We start from the raw sequence: 19,488 nt of genomic DNA on the forward strand, positions 1-19,488 counted from the left end.
CAGCTGTGAGGCCCTACGGGGAAAGCAGACCACAGGTTTGGAACAGCTGCTTTCCTGCCCTCCCCCTGTCTTCAGTAACTAGCTGAACCCCATTTACTCTACTGCAGTTACTCCAGGTTCACATGGGGACGTGTGAGCTCAGCAGTTTGTCCTATGCCCCTAATGGGAATGGTTTCGCTCATGTGTATGTACACAACGATCCATAACACACATCCCCCTCCCCCCGATTGGTTTTTCCTCGGCCCCCAGCTTTCAGAGAGCACGAGAGACAGCAACAAAAGGCAACAGAGGGCAGCTGGCTGCAGAGCCACGGGTCTCTCACACACAAGCAGGCTAGTGCTGCCTGCTGCAGACAGAGGGTGTGCGCGTGCATGCACGCGCACACACACACGCTCAGTCACTGCAGTCTCGTTACAGAAATATAGAGGAACATTTGGACATTAAAAGAATAGTGATCGAGGTTTATCCATTATCTGTTATTGCCTGTTTCTCCCCCGGCGGAGCGCTCGCTGCGGCAGGTGGATACGGCGAACGTTCAGCCTGCTTGGCACACCTGCACATGGGGACAGAGGTGTTCTTGCCCACTGCCTTTCTGGTACAATCTGCAGGAGATGGTGGGGGATGGAAAAGGGGAATCCCTTCCTTTGAGGTTGTGTTGGTGCTTGTGGAGGGTGGTCTCACTGGGCCAGCTGGCTGAAGTAGGTACCGGCTTCCAGGAGTAAGGCTTTGGCATAAACCCGGAGGGTGTAGAAGAAGGTGACAATGTCCTGAGTGCTGAAGATGGTGTCAGCCAACACAAACACGAGCGAGGGGGGGATAAAGCCACTGCTGTACTCCACCATCCAGGTGCCGGCACTCCACTGGACAGCCATGGCCTCTCCAGATTTCTGCACTATGATGTCCCCTGAGGCAGAAAGACAAACACAGCACTGGCTGTTATTTTGAATGCGAGGACAACATTGGTTCCAGAGCGCCTCTCCCAGTATGTCTCCAGAGACAGCATACAGAGCTCTTTGTGGGCCTGATTCTGCAGGTGCTGAGCACCCTCCACTGAGCAGCCCAGGACAAGGGGCTCAGGAGGCCTCAGCACCACACTGGAGAACTGTCAGACCAAGGGCAGGGCAGCTAATCCAGAAGCCTGTCCCTGACAGTGCCCAGTACCAGCTGCTTCCAAGGAAGATGCAAGGACATCCTCTAGTGGAAAATAATGGAACAGCCTTCTCACAGGGGCAGTTTCCTCCTGACACACAGCTCCTGCTCAGAACCAGGGGGCTTTATAACCCTCTCCATTTTCTTCCAATCCCACCTGATGGGAGTGGAGATGCGCTCGTTACCCGTCAGTGTGCACACTTTCCTTGAATCCTGCTCGCCTCTTGGCCTTCATAACTAGAGGTGTGGTGTTCTGCAGGCTAATCTGCTGTGCCCTGTATGTTCCCCCGTGCCCTGGGGCTAGAGCTAACAAGGCTCTCTTGTTACCTGGTCCAATTGCTGCATGAAAAGCCCAAGGCGACCAGCCCTGCAAAGGCAGCCACCCAGGCGCGAGTGTGTGGGGCTGACACCACAGTGCCACACGCACCTGGGTAATAGATTTCACTTCTGGTTGTCCCCTCCTTCCACTGCCTGAAGGTCCCTGAGATGATGGCGTAGTAAATGTCAGTCCAGTACCGACCTGCGAGAGAGGCACACAGCATGAAATCTGAGTGATAGGGCAAGACAGCCCACTGCGAGTGCCTGACGAGCCCCGAGGATTGCTCTGTGCGTTAGCTCAGCTGTCACAGAACAAGCCTGAAACATCAGCAGGCTTCAACACCCATATGGGTAGGGAGAGCGGTTTACGCTATTCCAAGTGCCTAGAGTTGCTAGTTTCAATCTTGGACCAATGTCAAAGAGCCCTGACAGGGCCCTGGGCCAAGTGCAGGACCTTGCGAAACGTCCCAGCTTGCTGGGTCTCAGTGGAACTGGTGTGCTCCTATCCCTGGCAGCCCAGAGATCTCAAGCCACATCATTCCCACACCAGGCATTTCTCACCGCTGGAGCTCCCCCCTCAATTTCAGAGCTTGGCAGCCAAGCCCTCGCTAGCCACCAGGGGGAAGACCCACCACTCGCTGTTTGGAAGCTGGGAGGCTAATCTGTAAAAAACAAAGTGTGCTGGGTTTCTGGCTGCAGCTGCAGCTGCTGTTGAGAGGCCAGCTGCATAAACCCCTTTGAAACTGAGGGAAAGAGCAAAGCGAGATGGGAACCCCAACACTGTCACTCTGAAGTCCTGTTGCTCAGGACCTGCCTGGGCTAGAAGCCTCGAGGGGAGCAGTACAGGTTTCACAGGGCTGCTCTGAGACACGATGCCTGCCCACAATTTTGCAGGCCTGGTTCAGCACCCTCTGAAGTCCATGGAAAGACTCCCCATGGCTTGGGGCTGAATCACATTGGTTAACCCCCATCGCCAGACTTGGCAAGGGTTTGTGGGTGCTGCAGCCAAGGCCGCTCATGCTCATATGCTCTGCGGCGCTGAGGCTAGGAGAAGAGAAGGCAGGCTCGGCTCGGCTCCCACAAGCAGCGATTTGGCAACCCTCCACCCCCGACCCAGCCACTCTTGTGGGCAAGGCACTGGCATGTTCTACACATAGGGGACAGCATGGAGAAGGGGGCGGGAAGTGGCAGCACATGGGTGGGTGGGCTCCTGTCCTTGGCAGGGCCCATGGGGACACAACAAGCAGCCAGATCTAAGCTGTGGGAGGAAGGTCCTGGAGACCTGGATATTAGGGCCTCCCCCTCCCGCATCCCTCCTCCCTGTTCTCACGCTAACACAGGGGGAAACAAGCTGCACCCACAGGGAAAAGCTTCTACTTGCTGAACAGATTAAGCAGGTTTGTGGCTGCTGAATATTAATGTGCATGAAACTACACCAAGCCTGCTCCTGGACCCACCGAGAGACGTACTGGCCTAAAGGACCAGGCACTGGGCTGGCACTCAGGAGACCTGGGGTCCATTCTCACCTCAGCTGCCCCCTCTGTGCTTCTTTTTCCCTATCTGTACATTGTGGAGAGCAGCACGGATCCTCCCCTCTTTGTAAAGTGCGTGGATGGAGAGTGCGAGACCAGAGCTAGACATTACCGCCACCCCCGGGAGCGAAGATGCTTGTGTTGTACTGATACATCGTACAGTGCAGGATTTAGCCCCTTTTAATCCTGCTAGCCAGTTACCCTGGTTTGTTGCCCTCTCTGCCTTTTGGGAGAGGCTGCTGTTACCTGAGTCAGTCAACAGGAAACAGGGGCTTAAACACGGGCAGCTACCAGAGACCACTCATGGGACTATTCAATGGTCGGAAAACCCTGAGCCCACCTCGGAGGGACCTACAGTAAATACAGTAATCTGGCCAGGACGCACAAGCACGAGGATAAGCACCTCCTTGCCTTATTCTTGGCTGCTTCTCTCCACTGCTTGCAGTGCCCAGTGGGTGACAGGGCCAGGGCTGCACAGACAGGAAGCGGCATCTGGAGAGGCTAGTTCTTAGCTCCAGGGAACAAAGTTCCTGATACTTCCGTTCTCCTGGTTCTCCAAGATCTTCCAGGTCTCTTTGCACTTGGCTAGTGGCATCTCCTCCCCTCTCAATTAACTAGCATGTCATTGTTAAGGTGCAGAGCTGTGCGCACACAACAGCACACCTCTGCGGGCACTAGCCTTGAGCAGGTGCGGCCAGGCTGACTCACGGTCCCCAGATCATCGGCACGAGCAACAGCCAATGGGCAGTACAAGGTGAAGGGATAGCGCTGCTGAGCACATTGGCATGTCCAGCCCTGCTTCTGCTCTGGCGGAGGATCAAAGTGCATCTCAGCGCTACCTGGCTGGGACTTGCAGCTCCCCCGCCCCAGACACCTGCTGTCCCCCTGATGGTTTACCACAGGAAATCAAAGGCAGCAGCCCCCCAACCCAAGCCTCAATGCTTGAACGTAGCTGAGCCCTGCTTACCCGAGTGCCCCCCGGTGTCGACGGCCGTCCCGAAGAGCAGCACGTACTCGGTGAGCGAGGCGTGGAGCAGGCACATGGAGCCCATCCACCCGCCCGCGTTGACAAACACCCACTGCAGGTCCTCGTCCGGCAGGATGTGGCCTGGGTGCTTCTTGCGCAGCTCCACGATGATCTTGGAGAAGGCCTGCTCATGGTCCAAGCCTGCAGCACCAACAAACCCAGGCAAAGTCAGCACCACGCAGGAGGCCCACGGCCCCACCCACAGCCCGGCCACCTTCCTGGTTCCCACCAAGACGAGCCACCGAACCCAGAATGGGGACCCTGACGTCATCCAGGGAATCAGGCAGTAGAGATGGGATCTAACATGCTCCGCCCTCCACCCCAGCTATTTTGTGCTACTCCCATGCCCAGCTCCTGCCCCGTAGGTCCCCACAAGCCCCCTCAAGTCCCTGCCCCGTGGGTCCTCCCAGACTCCCCAAGTCCCTGCCCCGTGGCCCCCCCAGACTCCCCAAGTTCCCGCCCCATGGGTCCCCCCGAGACCCCTCAAGTCCCCGCCCCGTGGGTCCCCCCCAGACTCCCCAAGGCCCCGCCCCGTGGATCCTCCCAAGTCCCCCCAAGTCCCTGTCCCGTGGGTCCCCCCGAGACCCCCCAAGTCCCCGCCCCGTGGATCCCCCCACGGGCCCCGCCCCGCCCCGCCCGGACTGACCCGCGTGGTGCCGGCCGAGCTCCGCGATCTCCTCGGGCCGGAACTCGAAGGGGCGGGAGGCGACCCAGCTCCGCAGCCCCTGGGCCAGCAGCGCCAGGCCCAGCAGCGCCAGCCCGGCCCGCAGCGCCCGCGGCCCCAGCGCCCACATCCCGCTCCGCCCCGCCCCTCGCCGCGGCGCGCGCCGAGCCTCGCGGGGGATGGCACCGCCCGCTCCGCGCCGGCCAATGGGAGCGCTCGGGGCTCAGCGCGCCGGCCAATCGCAGCCCGCAGGGGTTCGGCGTGGGGGCGGGGCATGCGGGCGTTAGCCTGGAATGACAGACCAGGGGGCAGGGCCGAGCCGAAACTGGCCCAGAGTGACAGAGAAGTGGGCGGGGCTGAGCGGGCACTGGCCTGGAGTGACAGACCAGGGGGATGGGCTGAGTGGGCACTGGCCTGGAGTGACAGACCAGGGGGAGGGGCTGAGCGGGCACTGGCCTGGAGTGACAGACCAGGGGGATGGGCTGAGTGGGCACTGGCCTGGAGTGACAGACGGCAGGAGGGGTAGAGGGGGCACTGGCCTGGAAAGACAGATGAGGGGAGGGGTGGAGGGGGCACTGGCCTGGAGTGACAGACCAGGGGGAGGGGGCTGAGCAGGCACTGGCACAGAGCGACAGACCAGGGGGATGGGCTGAGTGGGCACTAGCCTGGAATGACAGACGGCGGGAGGGGTAGAGGGGGCACTGGCCTGGAATGACAGATGGGGGGAGGGGTGGAGGGGGCACTGCCCTGGAATGACAGACAGGGGGGATGAGCTGAGTGGGCACTGCCCTGGGATGACAGATGGGGGGAGGGGTGGAGGGGGCACTGGCCTGGAATGACAGAAGGGGGAGGGGTGGAGCGGGCACTGCCCTGGAATGACAGATGGGGGGAGGGGTGGAGGGGGCACTGCCCTGGGATGACAGATGGGGGGAGGGGTGGAGGGGGCACTGGCCTGGAATGACAGACAGGGGGGATGAGCTGAGTGGGCACTGCCCTGGGATGACAGATGGGGGGAGGGGTGGAGGGGGCACTGGCCTGGAAAGACAGATGGGGGGAGGGGTGGAGGGGGCACTGGCCTGGAGTGACAGACCAGGGGGAAGGGCTAAGCAGGCACTGGCCTGGAGCGACACCCTTACTTCTCCCCTGCTGCCTGCACAGCGGGGCCCTCAGTCTGCAGCCGTTACTCTCCAGCCGCTCAGCTCTGAAGGCAGCAGCGTAGAAGTAAGGGTGCTAAGGAACGGTATGGCCACCCTTACTTTTGCACTGTTGCTGGCACTGGCAGAGTGCTGCCTTCAGAGATGGGTGCCAGTCAACACAGCTGTGAAGGCAGCACAGAAGTAAGGGTGGCAATACCGTGACCACCTGCATTTCCCTTTTGGGTCAGGACCTCCAATCTGAGAAATGCTGGTCTCGACCCCGTGAACGCTGTATAGTGTAGGGTACAAGCCCACAAAAGACCAGGTTTCACTGTCTGTGATGCGTTTTTCATGGCCTTGAATTTGGTAGGGCCCTAGACATAGGACAGGGGCTGCTCCCCTCCCTAGCTGCTGTGCCCACAAACAGCCTGGCAGCTCCTTTGTGAAGATCAGCCTCCAGCAACAGCATGATCGGCTCTGCAGCAAAGCCCTGTGGAGTGTTCCAAGACCCCACGCTGTCGTGTGGTGGAAGAAGGCTTAGAGCAGTGACAGTCCCAGGACACATCCCCGCCCGCCTTGTGTCATAAACAGATAGCTAAGGGTTAATGTCTCTTCACCTGAAGCACCTGACCAGAGGACCAATCAGGAAACCGGATTTTTTCAACTCTGGGTGGAGGGAAGTTTGTGTCTGAGTCTTTGTCTGTCTGCCTGTTTTCTCTGAGCTTTGGAGAAGTAGTTCTGCTTTCTAGTCTTCTGTTTCTAAGTGTAAGGACAAAGAGATCAGATAGTAAGTTATATGGTTTCTTTTCTTTGGTAGTTGCATGAATATAAGTGCTGGAGTGCTTTGATTTGTATTCTTTTTGAATAAGGCTGTTTATTCAATATTCTTTTAAGCAATTGACCCTGTATTGTGTCACCTTAATACAGAGAGACCATTTGTATGTATTTTTCTTTCTTTTTATATAAAGCTTTCTTTTAAGACCTGTTGAAGTTTTCTTTACTGGGAAATTTCAGGAAAATTGAGTCTGTACTCACCAGGGAATTGGTGGGAGGAAGAAATCGGGGAGATCTGTGTGTTGGATTTGCTAGCCTGATTTTGCATTCCCTCTGGGGGAATAGGAAAGTGCTTTTGGTTTCCAGGACTGGGAACGGAGAGGGGGAGTCACTCTGTTTGGATTCACAGAGCTTGTGTCTGTGTATCTCTCCAGGAGCACCTGGAGGGGGGAAGGGAAAAAGGATTATTTCCCTTTGTTGTGAGACTCAAGGGATTTGGGTCTTGGGGTCCCCAGGGAAGGTTTTTCAGGGGGACTAGAGTGCCCCAAAACACTCTAATTTTTTGGGTGGTGGCAGCAAGTACCAGGTCCAAGCTGGTAGCTAAGCTTGGAGGTTTTCATGCTAACCCCCATATTTTGGACGCTAAGGTCCAAATCTGGGACTAAGGTTATGACACCTTGCGACACAGTCCGCCCCACACAGAAAATGGCAAAAAGATCAGGGCAACCCACCCGGCCGGCCCGGAGAACAAGTGGAGCCCAACGCAGATGATCCTCCCCGCATTTCAAAACAATTGGAGTGATGGGGGGTGGGAGGGCTGATTGGCCACAATTACGTGTTTTTGTGTAGGTCCTAGAGAAAGGTTCCAGTGCACGCCTTTTCTTTCCAGGAGGGTGTTTCAATAGATTTGTTCAGCTGGATAAGAGTCACCTCCGTGGGAGAGGGAGCCATGAAGACAAAAAGCTACTTCCCATCCAGGCAGCGTCTGTGAGGAAAGTGATATTTAGGCCCACAGGCTTGGCGTCAAAAAGTTCACTCTAAATCTCATGCCCACTGGGAAATGTCAGTCCCCTGCATCACCACCTACAAGCACAGAAATAGACCTCTGTGAAGAGAAGCTGCAGCTTGATGAGCCCCCTGCCCATGGAGGAGTGACTGGCCGGCGTGTTTCGTTAGTGCCCAGGTTAGCAAGGCTGGCATTCAGGAAGAGAACTGGGGGTGGCAGAACAGGGCTACAATGGAGGAAGAGAACGAGCTCTATTAATTCAGTCTCTGTGTAAATTAGTAATAACAACAAATCTACTGGGAAAAAAGCATCATGAGTTTTCCCTGTTGGACGGCTGAACAATCCAGCTCTCGCCATTGCCTGGGGGAATCGCTGTTGTCTCGGGATTGGGAAATCAAAGGTGATGTGAAAGGCCTTGGCTCAGCTCTTCAGAGGGTGTAAATCTTCACAGCTCCATGAGAACATGGCCCCTTATTACAAGTGTCTGGAAAACCCCTTTCTGAGGGAACAGGCCACCTCCCTTCCGCTCCTCGGAGAGCAGCGGGGGATAACGCTGACCAGAGTAATTGAGGCTTCTAGACAATAGTGAACAGAGGTCACTCGTGGCCCAGAAATGACCCACTGGAGGTGTGAGGGACAGTCTGGATGGGGGAGGGCTCCTGTCCCCAGCTGGTGCTAGGACCTGTATATAGGCGAAAAATGCAGGTTTGGGGGGTGCAGATGAAGCCATGTAAGGGTAGAGAGGGAAAAGTAGGCACAGAAAAATAGCTTCTCCCCGTGCACCTCAGCCCGCACTGTTGACTTTACTGGCCATGTTAACTCCCATTACACCTGCCTGAGAGGACCTAGCTCTGGGCAGAGCTGGCTTCTCTCCTGGACTCACACGGCAGCACGGCTCTGGCTGCAGAATCTCCCCACCTAATGCAGCAAGGGGCCAGCCGCAAGGGGCAGCCTGGATGTTAGAGGAGCAGCAAGTCTCCTTGGGAACTCAGCAAAAAGTACAGGAGTACTTGTGGCACCTTAGAGACAAATTTATTAGAGCATAAGCTTTCGTGGGCTACAGCCCACTTCATTGGATGCGTGGAGTGGAAAATACAGTAGGAAGATGTATATACACAGAGGACATGAAAAAATGGGTGTTATATGGCAACACCCATTTTTTCATGTCCTCATGTATACGTATATGCATCTTCCTACTATATTTTCCACCGCATGTATCCGATGAAGTGGGCTGTAGCCCATGAAAGCTTATGCTCAAATAAATTTGTCTCTAAGGTGCCACAAGTACTCCTGCTCTTTTTGCGGATACAGACTAACGCGGCTGCTACTCTTGGGAACTCAGTGACTGGGCTCTTGAGAAGGAACGAGAAAGCAGCAGCGTCCACTCACTGATCCTAAAGGGGCCCAGAGCTCTACAGGGCCCAGCTCTAGAGCCGGTCCCTGTCTCAAGGAGTTTAAACTCTTAAAGAGACACGGAAAGTTTCAGATGCATCTGGCGAGCCGGGGAAGGGGCTCATTGACCACTGGAGCCTATTACTGGCAGGCCAATGGAGGAAGGAGTCCTTGGCAGGGGAAGGCTGGCACTGGGTGCTTTGACCGTACACAGAGGAGGGCGTGGAAGGTATCAGGGGTTTGTGTTCCCTTATGCACCACAAGCAGACTCACTCACAGCTGAGTGACGCTAATGTTTTGAAGAGATGACATCCCTCCCACACTCCTCCCAGCAATAGCTATGCTGCTAAACCCTTCCTGTGTAGCCCACGCCTTTGTGGCAGTTCCCTCAGGAGACAGAACCCTGGCTACTCTGAGCAAGCAGGGCTGCACATAACGAGGTGTTGGCTGCCATTCCGCCTTTGTAACCTGGAGCTGATGATTTAGGATTAAGTCTTAGTAAAAGTCAGAGACAGGTCACCAGCAATAAGGAAAAATTCACAGAAGCCCATGACCTGTCCCTGACTTTTACTAAAAATATCCATGACAAAATGGGAAGCCTCTGGGCAGCTGCAGGGGCTGGCTGGGAGCTCCAGGGCCCACCACCACCCATGGGGGCTCATAGATCCAGGAGCCCCCACCATCCATGACTTGGAGCTGTGGGATATCCCCTGCCACCTGTGGCAGCCGGGAACTGATGCTGCCTGCAGCAGTGGGCCCCCATAGCGACCAGGGGCTTTGGGGCCCCCACTGCCTCCATGACCAAATCATAGCCTTATGTAGGATCAATTCAGCATTTTCGGCAGAAATGATACAAGCCTTGGATTCACAGCAGTTTTCATTACTGACCACCAACAAAACAACCTCGCCCTTCACTGTCCCTGAAGCATGCAGGAAAGGTCTGCACGGGCCACCTCTTCTCTCTCTCAAAACAAAATAAATAAAAAAATTAAGCCAGATGAGCATGTTTATTCTTGAAACTGATAAGAGTGACCCATTCCAGGCCGTACATGTACCGATGGGCGATGACAGTTCAAGGACCAGGAACGAGACACATGCTCTGCAGCCGGCTGGCTCTTGTGGTGATGCTCGTTTGGAAACAGACATTACTGACGGACTAAAGTGACCAGCATTTGGTCCCTGGACAATATAATGGGGGGAAGCTGTTTCAGATGTAGCTAGGCAGGTAGCCCATCCCTAGGCAACCTTCCAGCCCCTGCATATAACACTGCAGCTTAGATTGCTTGCATTGCATGCTGGGACCTGTAGTTTCCAGGGGCCACCACTTTATAGCAAGAGACCGAAGGTTTGTAAAATACTTCTGAGGGAATTCTGCGCCAAAAAATTAAAAATTCTGCACACAATTTAAAATTCTGCATATTTTATTTCTCAAAATAACACAATATAATCACACCATTATATTGTGTTATTTTGACAAATAAAATGTGCAGCATTTTGTAGAATTTTAAAATGTGTTGGCACAGAATTTTTAATTTTTGGTGCAAAATTCCTTCAAGAATACCAAGGTTGGGTATGGCACAATCTCAGTGTGGGCAGCCTGGGTTGGGGGAGGGAATCTGGATGAACAGGAGCTCATTTGGGGTTTTTGGGTGCCGAGTCAATGGGACTCTGCAGGAGAGTCCAGGTGAAGGTGGTTAGGGTGCAGCACGGGGCGAGAGTCTGGGTTGGGACTCAGTGGGGCATCGGAGTGCTGGGGGAGTGGGGTTTGGGGTGGGTGCGCATGATGCAGGGGGTGAGGCTCAAGAGGATGGGGGTTTGGGTGCGGGGCACTCTGTGTGTGGGGAGCCCTCTGGGTATGTGGGCTCCAGACACAGGGGGGACTCCAGGTGTGGGTGTGTGTTGGGGGTGAGGCTTGACAGGGAGAACCAGATGCATGGAGGCTGGGCCGATGAGGGAGCAGCTCACCATACAGTGACCCCCTCCCCCCACGGCTGAGAACAGATGAGGCCAGGAAGTGGGTGGAGGGGTCACTGTACAAGGAGTTCCACTCAATTGCCAAGCATCTGGAGCCCCTGAACTTCCCCCCCGCTGAGCTGCACCCCCCAGCATTGATGAGCCTCAGTCCTGCACTCAGACACACCCCACCCCCAAGTCGATCTAAGCTTCCTGCAGCTAGGAGAGGTGTCTGGGCCTTGATCTGACCCAGCCCCAGCTGCTCCGTCCAGGGAAGGGAGAGAGAGAACCTCCTCCTTCCCCTCCCCACCTATGTCCCTGGGCAGCTAAGGCATCACCAGACCCTCTCTCTTTCCCCTACCCCCTGCAGCGACTTATCTCTTCCTCTGGGCTGAACAGAAACACCTGCACTGCCAGGGAGAGGTGAGCGAGCGCTGGTGCAGCCTCTCTTTGCTTCCCCACAGATGCCATTTTTCCACGGGAGAGCAAAAAGCCTGCGGGGGACATCTTTCTCCATGTGCCCAGTGACGCAGAATTCCCCCAGGAGTAACAGTTGTGAGGCTCTACAGGGAAAGCAGCCCACAGGTTTGGAACAGATGCTTTCCTGCCCCCTAGTCTTCAGTAACGTCCACTTCTCAAATGTCAGTACATTAGCTAGGGAGACAGCCAGGGCCATGTGGGACAGAGGAATGAGGTATCTCAGACTGGGGAACAGCTATGGGGGCAAATTCCCATAACCATCAGAGGTCAGGTACAAGATACAGTCCACAGGTTGGCTCCACTCGAGCTCTGCCATGTGTGCCCCAGCCCTGGGGCTTGGAGCACACAGAGCCCTTTAGGGGCACTGAGTGCCCAGCAGCGGAGGCACCAGCACCAGGAGGTACAGACACGTGCATAGCCCAGGAGGACACCGCAATAAGGCTGTCTGTTAAGGCGATGGATGGTGGCTCTCCCCATCACAGGAACAAACAACAAGGCCTCTGGAGAATGTGCACCATGGAAAGGGCCCCTGCCCCAGCCTCTGGCCTTCTTCCCTAATCTCCTCTCATCAGAGCCTTGCAAAGGAGGCAGATTGTACACACACAAAACATGACACAAGGGCAGGGTGACAGATGCAGACTGCATGGGGCACATCTCTCACAAACGCACAAATCACAGGCCTTTCAACACGTAGCACAGCATGTTACTGCAGATAGTACTTGATGCTAGCGTCTAATGGAACACGCCATCTAGTGACAATGGGTATTGGATCGCCCCCAGGATTGAACTCTAAATCAGACAGATTCTGTATTAGAAACAGTAACTAGAAGACTAGGTACAGATTACAGGATACACACCAGTATCCTATGTAACCTATACACAGTGCATCTGTCCGTTTGGAAGTCAGACCCAGCCTGCTGTATGTCACTTCCAAGGCTAGACACCAGATTCACACTAGCTGACCCCCATTTACTTCACTGCAGTTACTCTAGGTTCAGCTGGGGACGAGTGAATTGGCCCTATGCTATGTAGACACCTGCCGCTGGACAGGGTTTCTCTCATGTCCAGAGTGTGTGTACGCACAGGATGATCCATGTAACACACACCCGCACAATTGGTTTTTCACAGGCCCCCGGTTTTCGGAGAACATAAGAACGGCTGTATTGGGTCAGACCAAAGGTCCTTCCAGCCCAGTATCCTCTCTGCCGACAGTGACCAATGCCAGGTGCCCCAGAAGGAGTGAACCTAACAGGTAACGATCAAGTGATCTCTCTCCTGTCATCTATCTCCATCCTCCAACAAACAGAGGCTAGGGACACCATTCCTTACCCATCCTGGCTAATAGCCATTAATGGACTTAACCTCCATTAATTTGTCTAGTTCTCCTTTAAACCCTCTTATAATCCCAGCCTTCACAACCTCCTCAGGCAAGGAGTTCCACAGGTTAATTTTTCTTTCTTCACTTTCTCAACATCACTAATGATTTTATAGACCTCTATCATATCCCCCCTTAGTCTCCTCTTTTCCAAGCTGAAAAGTCCTGGCATCTTTAAACTCTCCTCATATGGGACCCATTCCAAACCCCTAATAATTTTAGTTGCCCTTCTCTGAACCTTTTCTAGTTCCAGTATATATTTTTTGAGATGAGACCACCACATCTGTATGCAGTATTCGAGATGTGGGCGTACCATGGATTTATATAAGGGCAATAATATATTCTCTGTCTTATTCTCTATCCCTTTTTTTAATGATTCCTAACATCCTGTTTGCTTTTTTGACTGCTGCTGCACACTGCATGGACATCTTTAGAGAACTATCCATGACGACTCCAACATTGCTTTCCTGATTAGTTGTACCTAAATTAGCCTCCATTGTATTGTATGTATAGCTGGGGTTATTTTTTCCAATGTGCATTACTTTACATTTATCCATATTAATTTCATTTGCCATTTTGAGAGAGCATGAGAGACAGCTGCAGCTAGAGGGCAAGGACACAAACACACATGGGTGGCAGCTCAACAGCTGCTGCAGTATTGTTACAGAAATAGAGACAAACATTTGGATATTAAAAAAATAGCGATCTAGGTTTATCCATTATCTGTTATTGCCTGTTTCTACCCCGACTGAGTGCTCGGTGCGGCAGGCGGACGATACAGCTAACGGTCAGCCTACCCTGGCACGCCTGTGTGGGGAAAGGGGTAGAGGTGCTCTTGCCCATTGCCTTTCTGGTACAATCTGCATGATGGTGGGGGGATGGGAAAAGGGTGCCCTGTCCTGTGAGGCCATGCTGGTGCACGGGCAGAGTGGTCTCACTGGACCAGGTGGCTGAAGTAGGCACCTGCTTCTAGGAGTAAGGCTTTGGCATAAACCCGGAGGGTGCAGAAGAGGGTGCCGAAGTCCTGAGTGCTGAAGATGGTGTCGGCCAAGGCAAACATGAGTGTGGAGGGGATGAAGCCACGGCCGTACTCCACCATCCAGGTGCCAGCGCTCCACTGGACAGCAGTGGCCTCTCCAGATTGGTGCACTATGGTGTCCCCTGCAGGCAGACAGACAGACAGACAGAGCATTGGCTGTTATTCTGAAAAATACCAGTTCCAACATGCTGCTCCAGAGACAGCACAGAACTCTTTGTGGGCCTGATCAACCTCCACTCTCAGCCCGGGACAAGGGGGATGCTCAGCACCACGCTGGAGAACTGCCGGAGGGGGAGCTAATCCAGAAGCCTGTCTCCAAGGAAGGCTGCAAGGATGTCCTCTGGTGTACGATCATGGAACAGCCTTCCCAAAGGGGTAGTTTTCTCCTGACACTCAGTGGCTGGCTCCTGCTCTGAACCAGGCAGCTTTATAACCCTTCCCATGTTTTTTTTAAATCCCACCTGATGGAGATGTGCTCGTTACCCATCAGCATGTACGCTTTCCTTGAATCCTGCTCATCTCCTGGCCTCCATGAGAGCTAGAGGTGTGGTGTCCTGCAGGCTAATCTGCTGTGCCCTGTACCTTTCCCTCTATCCTGTGAGGCTAACAGAGCTCTAGCCTTATCCACTCAAATCGCTACGTGAAAAGACCAAGGTGACTAGCCCTGCAAAGACAGCCACCCAGGGGAGACCTTCGAACGCCAGTGGGTGGGGCTGGCGCTGACAGTGCCACACAGACGGTAGGAGCAGATTTTTGATAGCCCAAGACCCAGTAACATGTGTAACCACTGCGAGCGGCTGGAATACCAATTGCTGTGCTTATTGCTGAAAGCAGCTAAAAGGCCTTTCTGAAACCCTAGCACAACTAACAGACCAGGAGGGGAGGGTGGAGCGAGTGACCTCAAAGAGTAAACATGACCCTCTGCCCTCCTGACTTGAGCTGCTTTCCGGAGCATGCCATTTTGCAAGATGGAAAGTCTGGCAATAGTTAACTATTGCGATGCAGCAAGTTAACTGATGGAAAGTTCCCCTGCTTAACTGATGGAAAATTGCGCATCTGACAGGCTGGAAATCTCCACTCTTATCTTAGCTTTTGCTCAGCAGTTTTGTTAATGAACAAGCTTTGTAATGCTAATAAGATGGATATAAAAAGAAGAAGAAATCTCAGCTCAATGGACACTTCAGTGCCTGGACACCTCTCAAGCTTCCCTGCAGGCATCCGGCTGGTCACTGGACAGTTGCAGTTATCAGCTCGAGACCGCCTCAAGACCCTGGGTAAATATGCATCTGAAATTTTTTGGGGTGTTTTACCAACCTGTTGCGTACATGTACAAGTGTTTAAGACTAAGTAAAGTACAGCTTTAAGTGAGAACACTCTAGTATCGTCTTGTTTGTGCCAGACACCTCTCGGTCAGACGGCCGTGTCCCCACCGATTTATTTCCTGACACCACCTCGCACAGAATAAGGTTACCAAAAGCTTTGGATTGAAACAACCTTCGGTAACAGCACCTGGGTAATAGATTTCACTTCTGGTCGTCCCCTCCTTCCACTGCCTGAAGGTCCCCGAGATGATGGTGTCAGAGATGTCAGCCCAGTACCGACCTGCAAGAGAGGCACACAGCATGAAATCTCAGCACTGCTATGGGGGAGGGTGAAGCCTCAATATCCAGGTCTCCAAAACCTCATGAAACAAATCCCTTCCACCCACAGCTTGGATCTGTCTGCTTGTTGTGTCCCCAGGGCTCTGCCAAGGACAGGAGCCCACCCACCCACATGCTGCCGCCTTCCTCTCCATGATTGTTTGCCACGGGGAATAAAAGGGAACAGAGGCTCTGAGGCAATTCTGGCTGCAGGCTAAAGGGAAAGGCTCTTGAGTTGCTTCTGCCTTCTCCATTCTCTGGGGATCCAGCGTTCTCCCTCATTTTGGCTCTTGGAGGCAAGAGGGCTCTGCTGATCAGCACACCCCCAGCATGGGCCATCTGAGGGACAGCCAGTCAGACACCGTGGGCCAGCGGTCTCTGGAGCCTGGGCTTTTCTCAGTAGTCTTGGCTTCACTGCTCAGTAGCTAACAACATGTGCTGGAGTCAACTACCCATGGGGAGGAGAGAAATCAGACACAAGACAGGCTCCCTTTTTGGGCCTCAACATGGTTTCTTTCTACAAGTGAGCTTACACAACATTCCTGGGCTGGGGGATCCTGGATGCCCAGCTACCCCACTGAAGATGCAATGAAGAGGGATCACGAGGCAGAGACACTCCTCTTACCAGACAGGCCATGCTGGGGAGCTATGGACATAAGAGAGATGATCGGAAACACTCATTTTTTTCAGCTCAGCCCAACCACAGCTGGCAGGGGGCAGTGGAGAAAAGAGAAGGCACCACAGGCATGTACAAGGGCCTGATGGGGAAGAGTCCCATGGAGGGAGCAGGGTTATCAGGGGCAGGACAAAGGTCTAAGAGGAATGGGATGAAGCCGTTTGCTTCAGTCACTTATTAGACTAGAAAAAGCTCAAGGGGATACACTGCAGGAACAATCCTGCCTTGGCTCTGGAGTGTGGGGCTCGCCTGGGATTCCTCTGGCCAGGCAGGCCGGAGGGCAAGGGTGCTGAGCTGGGTTTGGGTGACTGGGGAGGAAAACACCAGGGTTGTTTGTTTTAATGTAAAAGGTGTTAAAAGGCAGAGAAACACAGCATCACTGCACTGAGGTCGGGATTCCCAGTGGCTCCCTAGGTGTACTGGCCTCTGTGGATGTGCAGGGTGTTTGGACAAGTACACATTTAGGGCAGTTCTTTTAACCCCTTCCAAAGAGGTGGCTTTCATGGCAAGTGAGGGGGTGGGGTGGGAGAAAAGGGAGAGGGTTGCTTCTAAATCGGGGCAGTTCCCTGACTGACTGTAAAGCTATGAGCTCAGGACCCGAATGCAGGGAACAACAGAGTCCCAGCCCCCAGGAACTGGGCCGTGGGTCAGGAAGCATGTGTGATCTGCACACATTGCGAAAGTGGCTCAGTCTGTGTCCTGGAGAGCAAAGGACTGTGAAGCCTGCGTCTCCCTCCCACCCTGCTGCTTGCAAGGCGAGATGAGATTTTCCAGCCCTCTACAGGCTGAGCCCTGGGGGAAAGGTTCTGCCTCCATCCTCAGCGAGCATGAGCCCAGAGACTGCAGAGCTAGGGTCATGCCTGCAGCACTCGACATTGGGCTACAAGACTCCCGAGTTGGAGATCAAAGTGAGCGCCAAGCACTAGCTACCCAATAGCAGCCCCCCAACCCAAGCCTCTCTGCTTGAACGTAGCTGAGCCCTGCTTACCCGAGTGCCCCCCGGTGTCGACAGCCGTCCCGAAGAGCAGCACGTACTCGGTGAGCGAGGCGTGGAGCAGGCACATGGAGCCCATCCACCCGCCCGCGTTGACAAACACCCACTGCAGGTCCTCGTCCGGCAGGATGTGGCCTGGGTGCTTCTTGCGCAGCTCCACAATGATCTTGGAGAAGGCCTGCTCATGGTCCAAGCCTGCAGCACCCACAAACCCAGGCAAAGTCAGCACCGCGCAGGAGGCCCACGGCCTCACCCACAGCCCGGCCACCTTCCTGGCTCCCACCAAGACGAGACACTGAGCTTAAAACGGGCAGCCTGGCTTCATCCAGGGAACCAGGCAGTAGAGATGGGATGGGATCTAACCCCCCTCTATTCTCTGCCACGTCCCCCAGGCAGGCAGCCTCCGACCCGGCCCCGCCATCTGATGGGCTGGGTCCCAGCGTCACAGCCACCAGGCAAGTGGGCACCTGGCACGAACCGGTGCAGCTGCACCCAAAGAGCTGGCAGGGACCCAGTGGCCTGCCCGGGGCTTGGCCAACAACTCACACTTGGCTCTGCCCGCAGGCCCCCACCCCACAGGTCCCCCCCTCGCGTTACCCCCCAACCTCCCGTGTCCTCCTTGCTACCCCCACGCTGTGCTCCCCCATGTTACTCCCCCAGCCCAGGGTCCCACCCCCTCAGAACCAAACCTCTCCCCGGGGCCCCATCCAGTGGGGCCCCTCGTGTTACCCCCCAGCCCCCTGTCCACCCCCTCAGACCCACACCCCCCCCGAGGGCCCCCCCGTCCCACGGGCCCCGCCCCGCCCGGACTGACCCGCGTGGTGCCGGCCGAGCTCCGCGATCTCCTCGGGCCGGAACTCGAAGGGGCGGGAGGCGACCCAGCTCCGCAGCCCCTGGGCCAGCAGCGCCAGGCCCAGCAGCGCCAGCCCGGCCCGCAGCGCCCGCGGCCCCAGCGCCCACATCCCGCTCCGCCCCGCCCCTCGCCGCGGCGCGCGCCGAGCCTCTCGGGGGATGGCACCGCCCGCTCCGCGCCGGCCAATGGGAGCGCTCGGGGCTCAGCGCGCCGGCCAATCGCAGCCAGCAGCATTCGGCATGGGGGCGGGGCATGCGGAGCTGTCCCGCAGTGACCGGTGGGGGCGGGGCCGAGCGGTCAGATGGGGGCGGGGCCTAGGTTGCGATGTCCCGGAGTGACAGGCTGGGGGGCGGGGTCAGTGACAGACCCCACAAAAGGGGCGGGGATGGGGGCGGGGCTCGCGCGCCTCATGTCCGGGGGGAGGGTGTCCGTTTTCATTGCGCGGTCACGTGACGGGGAGGCGGCGGCCGGTGGGGGCTGGATGGAGGCGGCTTCGGAGTCCGAGAGGTCGGGGCCCGGCGGGACGGGGCCGGCGGTCGGGTCCTTCCAGCCCAGCGGTAGGAGAGCTCGGCTCGCTCCCCCCCGGGGCCGCCCCCGTACTGCCTGGTCCCCCATCGCCCCCCGGTCTCCCCCCCCCCCCTTAGTGCCTGGTCCCCAATCGCACCCGCGTGCCCGTCCCGCCCATTGCTCCTCCCCCCTTAGTGCCTGGTCCCCCATCGCCCCCCCCGTGCCCGTCCCGCCCACTGTTCCTCCCCCGTCAGTGCCCGGTCCCCCATCGCCCCCCCGGACTCCCCCCCTTAGTGCCTGGTCCCCAATCGCACCCGCGTGCCCGTCCCGCCCATTGCTCCTCCCCCTTTAGTGCCCGGTCCACCATCGCCCCCCGGTCTCCTTCCCTTAGTGCCTGGCGCCCCATCGCCCCCCCCGGTGCCCCTCCCCTGTTGCCCGTTCCCCCATCGCCCCCCGGTGACCCCCCCTTAGTGCCTGGTCCCTCATCGCACCCCCCCATTGCTCCCCCCTTAGTGCCTGGGGCCCATTGCCCCCTGGTGCCCCCCCTTAGTGCCTGGTCCCCTATCGCACCCCCCCATTACTCCTCCCCCCAGTGCCTGGTGCCCCATCGCCCCCCGGTGCGCCCCCCATTAGTGCCCAGTCCCCTATTGCACCCCCCATGTTTCCCGCATGCCCTGTCCCCCCATTGCTCCACCCCCCAGTTCCCTGACACCCGCAGTGCCTGACGCCTTATCCCCCAAGTACCTTCTCCCCAACTCATTCCTCTTCACTCCCCAGCACCAACATGCCCCCCAATGATGACATCCCATCTCCCCAGCCTTGCCTCCTGGCACCCCCATCCCATTGCCCCACAGTGCCCCCCCCCCCCCCGGCCTGGTCTATTTTTCCAACATCGCTCACTGAACAGCGGTGGGGAAGGATTTTATTCCCCCTTAAAACATGAGGTCCTCTGTGTGAAGCGGAGGGGCTGTGA

At 56.1% G+C, this 19,488-nt stretch overlaps 3 protein-coding genes across 6 annotated transcripts in view; 1 reads left to right on the forward strand and 2 right to left on the reverse strand.

Moving 5' to 3' along the window:
- Nucleotides 1-432: 432 nt before the first annotated feature.
- LOC127046539 (sigma non-opioid intracellular receptor 1-like) lies at nt 433-4,822 on the reverse strand. Of its 2 annotated transcripts, XM_050943709.1 has the most exons (4): nt 4,673-4,822; nt 3,967-4,167; nt 1,577-1,669; nt 433-904 (listed from the first exon to the last, which is right to left on the reverse strand). In XM_050943709.1, the coding sequence occupies exons 1-4, from the start codon at nt 4,818-4,820 to the stop codon at nt 678-680; spliced, it is 669 nt and encodes a 222-aa protein (XP_050799666.1). In that variant the 5' UTR covers nt 4,821-4,822; the 3' UTR covers nt 433-677. The 2 variants fall into 2 exon arrangements, with proteins under 2 accessions (XP_050799666.1, XP_050799668.1); XM_050943711.1 differs by lacking the exon at nt 1,577-1,669.
- An 8,672-nt stretch (nt 4,823-13,494) lies between these two features.
- On the reverse strand, nt 13,495-18,127 carry LOC127046540 (sigma non-opioid intracellular receptor 1-like). Its single transcript, XM_050943712.1, has 4 exons — nt 17,970-18,127; nt 17,150-17,350; nt 15,355-15,447; nt 13,495-13,967 (listed from the first exon to the last, which is right to left on the reverse strand). The coding sequence occupies exons 1-4, from the start codon at nt 18,115-18,117 to the stop codon at nt 13,741-13,743; spliced, it is 669 nt and encodes a 222-aa protein (XP_050799669.1). The 5' UTR covers nt 18,118-18,127; the 3' UTR covers nt 13,495-13,740.
- Nucleotides 18,128-18,447: 320 nt separating this feature from the next.
- The window catches only part of GALT (galactose-1-phosphate uridylyltransferase), a 95,019-nt gene continuing 93,978 nt past the window's right edge, over nt 18,448-19,488 (forward strand). For all 3 annotated transcript variants that reach the window (XM_050943646.1, XM_050943647.1, XM_050943649.1), the window contains exon 1: nt 18,448-18,565. In XM_050943646.1, coding sequence (XP_050799603.1) covers nt 18,490-18,565 — 76 coding nt within the window. In that variant the 5' untranslated portion in view covers nt 18,448-18,489. The remainder of the gene's footprint in view (nt 18,566-19,488) is intronic.

The sequence above is a fragment of the Gopherus flavomarginatus genome, chromosome 3, assembly GCF_025201925.1.
Source record: "Gopherus flavomarginatus isolate rGopFla2 chromosome 3, rGopFla2.mat.asm, whole genome shotgun sequence".
Classification (NCBI taxonomy): Eukaryota; Metazoa; Chordata; order Testudines; family Testudinidae; genus Gopherus; species Gopherus flavomarginatus.

What these genes read in the sequence shown, in the direction of transcription:
- LOC127046539 (XM_050943709.1), bottom strand. Translation starts at nt 4,820, where the DNA reads ATGTGGGCGCTGGGGCCGCGGGCGCTGCGGGCCGGGCTGGCGCTGCTG. An exon ending in GCTCGGCCGGCACCACGCGG is followed by an intron (nt 4,168 to 4,672) that starts GTCAGTCCGGGC and finishes TTGGTGCTGCAG; the next exon opens with GCTTGGACCATGAGCAGGCC. An exon ending in AAGTGAAATCTATTACCCAG is followed by an intron (nt 905 to 1,576) that starts GTGCGTGTGGCA and finishes TTTCTGCCTCAG; the next exon opens with GGGACATCATAGTGCAGAAA.
- LOC127046540 (XM_050943712.1), bottom strand. Translation starts at nt 18,117, where the DNA reads ATGTGGGCGCTGGGGCCGCGGGCGCTGCGGGCCGGGCTGGCGCTGCTG. An exon ending in GCTCGGCCGGCACCACGCGG is followed by an intron (nt 17,351 to 17,969) that starts GTCAGTCCGGGC and finishes TGGGTGCTGCAG; the next exon opens with GCTTGGACCATGAGCAGGCC. An exon ending in AAGTGAAATCTATTACCCAG is followed by an intron (nt 13,968 to 15,354) that starts GTGCTGTTACCG and finishes GTCTGCCTGCAG; the next exon opens with GGGACACCATAGTGCACCAA.